Source organism: Pelophylax lessonae (genome assembly GCF_965119305.1).
Source record: "Pelophylax lessonae genome assembly, chromosome: 7".
Taxonomy (NCBI): domain Eukaryota; kingdom Metazoa; phylum Chordata; class Amphibia; order Anura; family Ranidae; genus Pelophylax; species Pelophylax lessonae.
In genome coordinates this window covers 123,089,253-123,102,079 of record NC_138774.1, presented here as the reverse complement: position 1 = coordinate 123,102,079, position 12,827 = coordinate 123,089,253, and the positions used below count along the sequence as shown (strand labels likewise).

The following is a 12,827-nucleotide window of genomic DNA, read 5'->3' as shown; positions in this document are numbered from 1 at the left end:
CGGCCCCCCAAGCGGCCTGCACACTAGGCCCCAGCCAGGCCCAAACAGTCCCCCACGTGGGAGGTGGGAGGGGGTAGGGGGGTGGATGGAGAGGAGCGGGGTCACAACAGCACAGAGGGAACCCTAGAGTGTGAGGGTCTACCATCACAGAGAGAGGGCACGCGTCCACCCCAAAATCCGCCAGGAAAAAAGGGGGGGCGTTTACTCACCATACCAGGAACACAGGCAGGCGCCATCTCATGACAGGATCCCACGCCACCGGAGTAGGGGGGTTGCCGGCCAAATAGGAACGCTGCGACATCAGCCCAGACCCTGTTGTTTGCGTCCTGGCGAGACGTTTAACTCGTGGGGCCAGTCCCCGTCCAGCGGGACTATATCGCAGCCGACCCAGCACAGAGCTGAGGCCTGCACACGCTCGCTGGCCAGACTGGGGTGATCACTGGATATGGGGATCCTGTCTGTCGCCCAGCCCTGCAAAATTACTAGAAGATCTCAATCTCGATCCGGAGAAAAAATGACTAGCTAAAAAAAAAAAATCTACATAAAAAAAATTACTTCTATGCCAGGACCAAAAATCCCAGCAAGGAACTAGGTCCTTACTCCTGACTAGGCAGATTAAAACTGGCATCCTATGCAGGAAGAGAGAGGGTGTACCCTCCGGGACTGCCCATAGACGTAGCCAGAACTTTTTTCTGCCTAGTGTCCTACTCCTGCAGGGGGCAGTATTACCCTACTGATATGAATCAGAGAGAACTGCGTCCGTCAATGAACGATAGAGAAAAGTAATTTTAACAATCTGTAACCACCAAAAATAGTTCACACAGACTGAAGAGGGTGCATGCCATTATACTTCCATGTATGTGCATGCCCTCCTGCCATAGTGCCACCCAGCTAGTCTATTAACAACAAAGGCTCATAGAGCACCACTCCATTTATTTCAAATGTGTCGTAACTGGCATCACTTTCTCTGACATTACCAGCACAACTGGAAATAATGTCATGCCAAAACATTTGAACATGCCTAGTGAGAGCTAGCACCTCCATACCCAAGCCCAAATAATCAACAGTGATCCACCATGCCTTCCTCTGTACTGCACATTGTTACCTTTCTTTTTAGTATGCAACGAAGAAGCACAGGCTTCACTTGTAATATATTTGCCCTTCCACCACACTCTAGATTAGACTTTCCTTTTATCAGCAAAATATTACAAGTGAAACAGCTGCAGAAAATAAGAAAAGCAAAACCTTGCTCTTCAATGCAATGCTGAAATAGAATTGAAGATTATAATAAAGTATAAAACAAATTCCTTCAATTAACAGTCAAAAGTTGACATATAAATTAAACCCAAGTAATATTTCAAGTAACATAACAAGCTGGGAGGGTTTGTGATATCCGCCATACAGCATTGTGTGTGATCGCTACAACTTTGTTGAACGGCTTCACGTAAAGTGCAATCAGACAATTTTCTCAAAACAAAATGTGATCTTCACAAGCAGCATCAAAATAAGATTAATTTCTGATGCTATTAAAATAGCATTTATACAGCTCAGACAATCGGAGCCATGCAGTAGGTAGTACAACATACTGGCATAATTAAAAAACACAAAATGTTACAGTACAACCCTTCCCCCATGAAAAATGCAAAAACAGAAATCTACATTGGACTTGGCCTCCTGGTGACTTGCAGGTTTCCTGGCACTTCGCACTCGTCCATGACCAGACGTGTTCCTCTTAAAACAAGTTCATGATCCCCGCAGGTTAACTCTCGGTCTATTCCATCCTCTGTGTTGTTCCCAACACCTCGTCTTGATGCTGCAGATTCTGTGCTCACTGTTGTGTCGCCGTACGTTAAGCTTATGTCACCATCATTTAATATAAGGTCAGAGTCGTCATCCTTTAACTGTTCTTGGTTCTACAAGAGATATGGAAATACTCTTAAGTTTAGACCTTGCATGAAGGTAATAATTCTTCTCTATGCAGCAGTGTCCCTTGCCCCCCTAATACTTACCTAAGTCAAGTGGCGATCCAGCGATGAGCACGAGAGCCCTGGCTCTCCAGGGATTCTCTCTCCTTACTTGTTGAGACAATTACAGCCAGTGAGCCAATGGGGAGAGAGAGGGTCGGGGCTGTGTGTGTGTGCGAGAGTGTGTGTGTGTGTGTGTGTATGGACATGAAGAGCTGTGCCTTGGAAGCCAGCTAGCTTGGGTTCCCCCATTACAAGCTGCTTGCTCTAGGGGCATTCGGCAGGAGGGAGGGGCCAGGAGTGGCGGTGTTGTTACATTTTCCTTGACTCATGAAAATCCTCAACTGCGACACTTCTGGTGTGACCGCGTCACGGAACAGCTGCTGTCATGTCACCAATGCACATACGCAGAGGATATCCTTGGGTTGAGATAGAGCGGAGCTGGCAGCAGTGGGAGGGGCCAAAGTCTGTGCTTGGAGAAGAGGCGGCGGGGGTCAGCTGTGCATAGCATTGTATGGGGGGTGGAGGAAAATTATAGAGCTGTATCTCTTCTGATCTTTGTCAAGCGCTGGGGGGCTGGATCATATCCTCCAATCAGTTTCCCCGCAGCCCTCGTGCTGGTGACTTGCCGAACACAATTTAAGTGAATTAACCCCTTACATGCTGAGCGATCGGCTGGATTTGCATGATAGCGGGACACAACGAGGCACAGGCTGGATGATGGTGGACACGGGCTGGATGGGTGAGGGGGGGGACACGGGCTGGATGGATGAAGGGGGGGGGGGGACACGGACTGGATGGATGAAGGGGGAGGAGACACGGGCTGGATGGATGAAGGGGTGGGACATGGGCTGGATGGATGAAGGGGGAGGAGACACGGGCTGGATGGATGAAGGGGGAGGCATGGGCTGGATGGATGAAGGGGGAGGGGGGAGGCATGGGCTGGATGGATGAGGGGGGGGACACACAGGCTGGATGGATGAGGGGGGGGGACACACAGGCTGGATAGTGATGGGGGACACAGGCTCGATAATGATGGGGGACACAGGCTGGATAATGATGGGGGACACAGGCTGGATAATGATGGGGGACACAGGCTGGATAATGATGGGGGACACAGGCTGGATAATGATGGGGGACACAGGCTGGATAATGATGGGGGACACAGGCTGGATAATGATGGGGGACACAGGCTGGATAATGATGGGGGAAACAGGCTGGATAATGATGGGGGAAACAGGCTGGATAATGATGGGGGACACCGGCTGGATAATGATGGGGGAAACAGGCTGGATAATGATGGGGGACACAGGCTGGATAATGATGGGGGACACAGGCTGGATAATGATGGGGACACAGGCTGGATAATGATGGGGGACACAGGCTGGATAATGATGGGGGACACAGGCTGGATAATGATGGGGGACACAGGCTGGATAATGATGGGGGACACAGGCTGGATAATGATGGGGGACACAGGCTGGATAATGATGGGGGACACAGGCTGGATAATGATGGGGGACACAGGCTGGATAATGATGGGGGACACAGGCTGGATAATGATGGGGGACACAGGCTGGATAATGATGGGGACACAGGCTGGATAATGATGGGGGACACAGGCTGGATAATGATGGGGGACACAGGCTGGATAATGATGGGGGACACAGGCTGGATAATGATGGGGGACACAGGCTGGATAATGATGGGGGACACAGGATGGATAATGATGGGGGACACAGGCTGGATAATGATGGGGGACACAGGCTGGATAATGATGGGGGACACAGGCTGGATAATGATGGGGGACACAGGCTGGATAATGATGGACACACTTATGTGACACAGATGAGCATGGATGGGCATGAATGAGGCATAGGTGGGCATGAATAAGACACAGATGAGGCAGAGATGGGCATGAATGAGGCCGAGATTGTCCTGAATGAGGCACAGATGGGCATTGATGAGGGGTGGTGCTGATCGGTGTGTACACGTCCCTGGACGCCCCCCCCCAGAATAAGCCAACCGTGCTGTAGCGGTCATTGGGCTATGCCCCGGTCGGCAAGTGCTTATCTCCATAGTCTTAGCTATCCGATAGTACCCGTGAAGCGGGGCTTTGCATTACCCATGTTCACCAGTATTTGGCCAAAGTCGATCCCCATTCCAGTCACTGTGAAAATTAAGCATTGCCCCCTACAAATTTGTGTGGCTACTGGAGGTCCTCTAGAATAAAAGTTTGCCAAGTATGGTGCCCTGAACCCCCGTGGTTTGGGCCCTACATGTATAGTAGCTTGGTCTGCTATGTTAATCTATGGCAGGGTCGTAATCTGGAGGGGGCTACAGCATTTGACCCCAAATGAGTCTGGGGGCCCATATTTGACACAGAGGTAGGGGAGGCCTTTACCACCCCAAACATTTTGGGGTCGGTAGCCCAAAATTTCCTGGTCAACTTTTTCTAGGACCACTTGAGCCTGTGTGGCCCCCGGCCGTACAGTCCAGCAAGGAGTGCTGGGTACCGCAGGAATCCCTTGAATCTTAGCTATTCAACAATACCTGCAGAGCGGGGCTCCACAGTTCCCATGTTCTGCGGTGGTAAGCAAAAATCTACCCCAATGCAGGTCCCCGTGAAAATTAATCATCGGCCCCTGGTGATCATATAGTAGTATCCCTGTGCCAAATTTGGTGCCTCTGGGCACTGTGGTTCAGCTACCACGGGGCCCTATATTTAGGCTAGCCTGGCCCGCGTGTCTTGGAAGTTAATGTATGTTTGATGCACAAATAACTCGCTAAGTTGCGCTAATAAGTGCACTTTTGGATATTAATATACACCAAGCGCAATCAATCCGGTTGTGCTAAAAAGCACAGTTCTCAGCTCTTTTGTAAAAGGTATTTGATCGCTCTCTAGAATCCCCAGGAATACAGAAAAAGGCTGTTATATTCTTGAAAGCTCTATAGAAATGTCCTTCTCCCGGACAGGTAGCTCCGTTTATTTATGAGACAAAGGGACAATCAATAAGAGATGACTATACTACATCAGCCAATCAGTTCCAAATGTACAGTCACATGACACCAGCTACTCACATGATATTGACTCCGCACCACAATACACATAGATCTAAACTGGCAAACAGAGTGTTCAGCACATGGAGTGTTTGCGGGCGAAGAGGTCTATGTAGAGCGACCGTGTCTACACATCTAAGGGAAGGTTTTCACTTCCAGTAGTCTTTCCTCAATGCCGGTTCGCCCATGCATGCTCTAAAGAGTGTAATACAAGCAAACCGACAACAGGAGCCATAATGACAGTCTAAATAAAACACATTCTGAAAAATATCCACACTAATCCTAATAAAATTTCCACAACATGCTATAGTAATCTATGGTGCAGTCGCGATTGGGAATTTTAGGGGCCACAGATCGGGCCCCAAATGAGTCCAGGGGCCCAAATTTGGCACAAAGGTAGGGGAGGTCTTCCTTTACCACCCCTGAAATATTATGGTCAACTTTTAAGGGGCCCCTTGGGAGTATTTTGCCCTCGGCCACTACTGCGGAACGGGGATTGGCGAGTATTGCAGGAATCTATGGGCTCTTAACTATTTAACAGAATTTGCAGAGTGGGGCTCCACATTTCCTGTGTCCTGCGGTGGTTGGGCAAATTCCATCCCCATGCAGGTCCCCATGAAAATTGGGCATTGGCCCCAAAAATGCCCTTGGGGGGTCCTCTAGTAATCCTGTACCAAGTTTGGTGTCCCTGGGCAAAATCGATCTGCTACGGCAAAGCCCTACATATAGGCTAGCTTGGCATAGCCTATGTTAATATATGGGGCAGTAGGGAATTTTGAGGGGCCACAGCTTGGGCCCCAAACATGTCCAAAGTTCAAACTGTGGGAGCCTGGACTCTTTCGGTGCCTGAGCTGTGGCCCCTCAAATTCCCAACCAAGACCGAGCCATAGATTAAAATAGCGAGCCAATCTACCATAAATTTGGAGCCCTGTGGTACCCGAACCATGGGGGTTACGGGCACCAAACTTAGTACAGGGATACTAGATGACCCCAAGGAGCCACACACATTTTGATGCCTAATTTTCACGAGGGCTGGCATGAGGGTTGATTTTGCTAGAATATTATGAAACATAGGTACCAGTGAGCTCTGCTCAGCAGAGACCATTGGATAGCTAAGAATATGGGGATTAATATGGTACCCAGTAGTCCATGCTCCATGGTACTGCCCGAGGGCCACACACGCCCCTGAAAAAGTTGACCAGAAAATTTCAGGCTAGCGACTCCAACATTTTAAGAGTGGTAAAGGAAGATCTCCCCTACCCCTGTGCCAAATATGGGCCCCAGGACTTGTTCAGTGCTCGAACTGGGGCCCTGCAACTATGCCCACTTGAAGATTACCATACCGCACCAAGCTGACTGAAATTAAGGGCCTTGTGGTACCTAAACCCTGGTGGCTAGGGGCTTCAAACTTGGCACAGAGATACTAAAGGATCTCCGGGGGCCACATGCATTCTTTGGGGCCGATGCTTAATTGTTAGAGGGACCTGCATAGGGGGAGATTTGGCTAACCACTATGGAATACAAGAACTGCAGAGCCTTGCTCTGCAGGTACTGTTGAGTAGCTAAGAGTCCAGGGATTCCTGCGCCCCCCAATCATCCAGCCTGTGTCCCCGCCGTGTCCCGATGTCATCCAGATCCAGCCAATCGCTCGGGGTGTAAGGGGTTGATTCACTTATGTTGTGTTCGGGAGACGTGGCTCTATAATTTTCCTCGACCTTCCATACAATACTATGCACAGCCGAACCCCCCCCCCACCCGCTCTCAAAGCACAGACTTTAGCCCTCCCACTGCTGCCAGCTCCGCTCTATCTCCGCCTCCCTTTCCCTCACTACAGCTTAGCAGATCAGTTCTATATTATTCCTCAACCCATGAATATCCTCTGCTCACGTTGAGGGGATACCAGCTGTTCATGACGCGGCTGCACCGGAAGTGACGCAGTCGAGAATTTTCATGGGTCGAGGAAAATTTTAGAACACCAGCAAGGGACCTGAGAAAGAGAATCGAGCTGCACAGAGCAGGTAAACGGGTTGAACTGACAGTTCAGGTCGGAGCCACTGTTCTAACAATCCGATGTTAGTACAGAAATCTTCCCTGCTGTTCTATTGTGTTTTGACAGGAGCCAGCCAGACCCCCCCACCCCCCCCCCCCCGGAACACTGCAGTCAGCACTCTTAGCCATTGGCTGTGAGCGCTTATTGGGAGCTGGTCGCCAGACCTTTTTTGGTCATGAGCCTTCGCCCGTTCAGCCAGCTTCTGTCGGACCAGCTGTCATACACACAGGCCAAATGTATTAGGCTTAAGATGACAATGCTGGTCCTCCATACAGTATAGTAAATTGGTGTTGTCGCCCTAGAACAGGAAGTGTGTAACTGCCAGAATTACTATGTTAAAATACAGGGGGAAAAGCCAGAAAAGGAATGCAACCACAACAACTAAGGACAAGTAAGCAGAAATAGATTACTTCTTTATGCATTCTTTGTTGTTAAGCTAACATTAGGAAATTATTTAATGCATGTCAAAGAAGAGGTCCATGGCGAACAAATTTCATATCAATATTGAGCAAGGATATAGGTTTGTAATTAAAGCAGTATTGAGGATCTTTCCCTTCCTTAGGTATAACAGAGATATGGACCGCTAAAGCAGTAAGGTGAAGGTTTTGTCAGAGTGAACAAGGCCAAAAAATGGGGTACCGGCTGTCCTCGATACTGTTTGAAATAGTTAAGTGCGTACCCATCAGGTCCAGGGGCCTTACCCTTTTTGCCTTGTGTGAAAACCTTAGTAAGTTCAAAGGGCAGTTTTGGTTCTTCTAAAAAGATGTTTCTGTGCCAAGGGGTGGCATACCCGACTGCTAGAGATATGTTGGAATGTGTTACTCATGCGTTTGTAGTTGAGGGTCTGTAGGTCAGTGGTCAAGTTGTATCATGCTACAGTCTTAATAAATTCACGATCTCCGTTACCAGTGAGGTTTGAATGCCCACTATAGTGGTGATAACTGGAATAAACACTCGCTTTTTCATCAGGAGGGTGGTGGTCATGGTCTTCATATGCTGGTTCCCATATTCATAAAAGCTACACCTGCATTTGGTCAAGACAGGCTAGGCATTTTTAGTTGGTTTCTGGGAAAGGTTAATTCAAAAGAAATATTTATTTTTTTGGAGGGTCTCTAGTTTGTTCACTTGGAGTAGAAGGTCAGATATGCATTGATGCCTTTGTTTTTTAAGGTGTGAGCCATGGTTGATGAATATCCCTCTCCTAAATGACTCATGTGCTTTCCACAAAGTATGAGGCAGGATGTCGACATTGATACAAAAATATAGGTCATGCTCCCTTTTTAGATCTGCTGCTATTGATGGATCCAGTAGGAGAGATTCAATAGGAAGCCAGTGCCAGGGAGACAGTGAAAGAGTGTGTCAATATCACCTGGCATGATCGGACAGGGTAATATTGCCAATGTCGAAATTTGCAGCCGATTGAAATTGACAATGCTCAAGAAGAAAACAATTTATGCTAAAGTTCAGATATCACTAAATGGTGGACCACATTACTGATACAGAGTCATTGTCCCATCTGGATGGCCCCGGTTGAACCATTAAGGAGCCAGTTCTTTACCCCAGCCTTAGCCGCCGTCATTCTCACAGCAGAGCTGAGAGCGGGAGGCAGGAGAGTAATGGGCGAAGAGCAGGACACATAGCAGCACTAGGTGGAGGGTGGGAGGAGCTGCACAAGTTAACTTTACAGATTAATCAACAGGTGATTGGCTGCTAGGACACCAATGGAGGGAAAGGGATGAGGCAGGACAAGAGCAAGGAAGAGGGAGATGAAGTCAGAAAGGAGACAGGAAAGTAGGGGAGGAAACTAGGAGTGAGTACAGCAGGGCCCCTCCTATTGCAAAGAATGCCTATATGCTGCAACACAAGAGTTTTATGCTGGTGCTTGTGTAAAATTACAAATGTCTGCAACTAGGGTTGTACACCCCTGTGCATGTGTGAGTTTGCCTGCACAAACCATTGTATAGCAGCATAAAGCCATTCATTGCTATGGGAGGATGTGCACTGCACCTGTGGCTTCCTTACACTGACTATTTGTGTTCCATGCATGCTGTACGCCCTTGTGCTGACCTGTGCATAAAGATTTACAGTATACGTTTCTTCTATACAGGGTCCCCAGGGTGCTAGTAGGGCAAGGGCTCCCAATATATTTGAGAGCAACATTCTCGGCTGGCAGAGCTGAATAAGCATGGCAGGTAGGTTTGCAGACCATTAGCTGAGAATATGCCATGGTGACAGCAGGTAGCCACAGTAAAGGCATGAGGTGACCAATGTGAATACTGCAAAACAGGCATCTAACAAAACATTTAGAAAATTTAGAAGATAATGTAAGCAGAACCTGTAGAGCTTCAATCCCCCCTCATTCTACCGAACCTTGCTGTACTTTCGTACGGGCAAGTCTTGTATCCATAACATGCTCTACCCAAGCTTGCACAAATCTTTGCTTATGATCCAACATTCAGGTATCCAAGTGAGAGAACTGGAAACATAGGGGGACGAAAGGCCATAAATTCAAACAAATATGTCTTCTAATGCTGTTTCCAGCCCACGCAGGTAATGCATGCAAGAACCTATAGGTATGGAAAGGGGTGTAATACACTACTTTGTTTGGGGGTTAGATACACACAATGCCAAACAAATAGATTTCTGGCTGTGCAGTATGTCAAAGGTGAAAAAATAAAGCTTACAAACAGAATAAAGAATCCATTAACAGGTAAAGATGTTCAAGCTCACTGTGGATTAGCTATTTGACAATTATTTAAAGCAGAGTTCCACCCAAAAGTGGAAGCTCCGCTTATCTGCTTCCTTCCCCCCCTCCGGTGCCACATTTAGCACCTTTCGGGGGGGGGGGGGGGGCCCTCCTCCCACCGCCGGGCCATTCTCAAAGCGCATCACACTTCGCGCATGTGCAGCAAGTACCCGGCTGTGAAGCTGCAAGGATTCACTAACAGTTTCCCTTACAGGCAATGGCGAAAATCACTGGATTCCAGGACAGGTAAGTGTCCTAATATTAAAAGCCAGTAGCTACAGTACTTGTAGCTGCTGACTTTAAATCTTTTTTTGGGGGGGGGGGGGGGCTGGACCTCCTCTTTAAAGAAGTTCCCACTTTAAATCACAAACTAAACAAAATGCCTCCCTACAAATAAAAATGGGCACAATTTTCACTGGGGGCAATAAAAACACTTGTTTCACCATCTGTACATAATAAGCTAATGATAAAAACATTTTCTTGTACACTGTAGGTACAGTGAAAGAGCAATTACTGAAGATGACTTACCTCATAGGCCTGTGGACTTGTTAGGCATCTTGCAATTGGACCACAGCAACTTGGAAGTGTTGTAGTGAGGGGTGGTCCACTGTGCGTTAAGAGAGGTTTCAGATAGCTACACATGATAAGGAAAAAACCTACACAACACTTGCATCACTAAAAAGAAAAAGTACACACACTAATATTCGACAATTCTTAAAGTGGTACTGACAACTTACACTCTAAAAACAAGCTTATTTATTACTTTACGTGTTTTTTGTTTTAGAAAAATTTGTGCAGTTATTGCTTCCCCTTTTTAAATCTATCTTTTTATTGTCCAACCCAAACCTTGTCAATCAAGCTAAAAATTCAAGCAAAAATAGCCTTAGAATTATCTGTACAGCAGCAGCTGCTAAACTGCCAAGTGTCTTTTTAGAAACCAACAATTTTGTGAATATTGATCTTCTGTGTCCCCCCATTGCTCTGTGAGCACAGTTGTTACATAGAGGTCATTGAGAGAAACCATAAAGTGCAGTTGGCATGGGTACCTTTTTTTTAGGAGATTCATTTTTGCATCAGAGTTGTTTTAATGTAAAAAATATTTAGAAGCCCAGAAGTCAACTGAAAGATGTACAATGCATTTTTGTGCATTTTATCTGCTTGCTGTACCTAACTTAGGCCACTGCAGCCATGATCCTGGTATTGTTGTTTTTTTTTCTTAACTGTATAGCTAGCAAACGCTTTCAGGCTACGTTCACATCTTGGCGTTGATATTTACAGGCGTTTTTAGGTTGACAAGTGACCAATGGAAAAAAATAAAAATGACTGTAATCTGCCCAAAAAGAAGCTCATGTACTTTTTTGAGCGTTGGGCGTTTTGCTTAAAACGTCAAAACGCTCAGATGTGAACAGGGGCCATTGAAATGAATAGAATTTGTGTTGTTGGGCGTTTTTTGAGCTGATCCTAGAGCAGAAAAAAGCCCCAAAACGCCTACATGTGAACTTTGCCTCGTGTAAAAGTGATCTAGGCGGCTCTACAGCCACTCAATAACTTTTACAGGGCTCAGAAGGGCCCCTCCCACACCCTCCGCCATTCCTGAACTCTACCGTTCCTCTGGGGAGGCCAGGATTGCTGTAAACTGTCAGGCCAGCTGGCAAGATAGAGGAACATTTGTTCCCAAATTTCCTCTGTGACAAATTAAGCCGAAAGCAACAAGGATTTTGTCAATCCGGTTTCAGTTCTGTGTTTCATTGCTGAAATAGCCAGGGAAGCACCCGATCAAACAGATCTCTGATCAGGTGCTTTAAAGAGCAGAGGGAGAAGGGTTCTAATAGACCTCTATCTCTCTCCGGAAAGAGTACCTGTCACCTGTAAAGTGTAAAAAGAAAAATTAAATAAAACACCCCATTCCACTGTAATTGCAAATGCACACATAGGTCCCACATGCATATGCAAACAGTGATTGCACCACAAATGTGGGGTAGGTTTTGCTGCCAGTGTCAGCGTGGGAGCAATAATTATAGCGCCAGAGCTCATGTCTAACTCTAAGCCGGTAACATTTAAAGACTTTTAAGGCTTCACCTATGAATAAGTCTTGCCATTTCAAAAAGGCATGTGCAGTTTTAAACAGGTCCGGTATCGATTTACTCGGCACATCATCATCTTTTATAATTTACCAGAAAATCGGGTATTATATGGGGTTTGGGTGCAACTTTTTTAAATATATATTTAAAATATGTGTATATATATATATATATATATATATATATATATATATATATATATATATACACACACACACACACATTTGATAAACAGCTGCATAAATATCGTAGGATACAAAAAAAATTGCAATAGCCACCATTCCCCAGGGCCTTTACTTTCAGAAAATATATAATGCTTGGGGTTTTAAATCATTTTCTAGCAAAAAAAAAAAAACTGATTTTAACATGTAGGAGTCAAATGTCAAAAATGCCCTGGATGAGAAGTAGTTAAAAGGAGATTGTTAGCATTGTACAAAATGACAGAGAAACATTCAAAATTTCTTGGTGAATAATACCTTACAAAGTTCATGTTTGTTCCTTTACTCATACAGTATTATGTCATCTTTAGGACTGTTCAAGAAAAAATAAATAAATAAAACTGACAATACAGATCAAAAAACACTGAAATGCATAACTCAAAGTTCAACTGCAACAAAGCAAAGTTCAAGGAGGATACTTGTGATCAAAGTTGTACCACAGTCTGAAAAGCCAGGCACTCTCTGCTTTTGTACTTCGTCGTTCACTCTCAGGAATTCCCTATAACAAGCACAAAAGCATCCATTACTACACAATATTAAATCATCATCTTTAGCCCTTAAAAAGCAGTCTACAGTACTAAAGAATGCCATGGCATAAAAGAAAAGATAATAGTGACTTTCATAATCTGTTCCATCAACCGACTATGAAAAAAGATTCTCAGGAATTCAGAGATAAAATAGATGCAAACTATTCTAATCCATATCAGA

The 12,827-nt window shown here is 46.0% G+C and overlaps 1 protein-coding gene across 1 annotated transcript in view; it reads right to left on the bottom strand.

Moving 5' to 3' along the window:
* Positions 1 to 1,084: 1,084 nt before the first annotated feature.
* Positions 1,085 to 12,827, bottom strand: part of SLC9A6 (solute carrier family 9 member A6) — a 170,887-nt gene continuing 159,144 nt past the window's right edge. The window contains exons 14-16 of the mRNA XM_082263490.1: positions 12,539 to 12,618; positions 10,349 to 10,454; positions 1,085 to 1,913 (exon numbers count right to left, since the gene is read on the bottom strand). Coding sequence (XP_082119616.1) covers positions 1,656 to 1,913; positions 10,349 to 10,454; positions 12,539 to 12,618 — 444 coding nt within the window. The 3' untranslated portion in view covers positions 1,085 to 1,655. The remainder of the gene's footprint in view (positions 1,914 to 10,348; positions 10,455 to 12,538; positions 12,619 to 12,827) is intronic.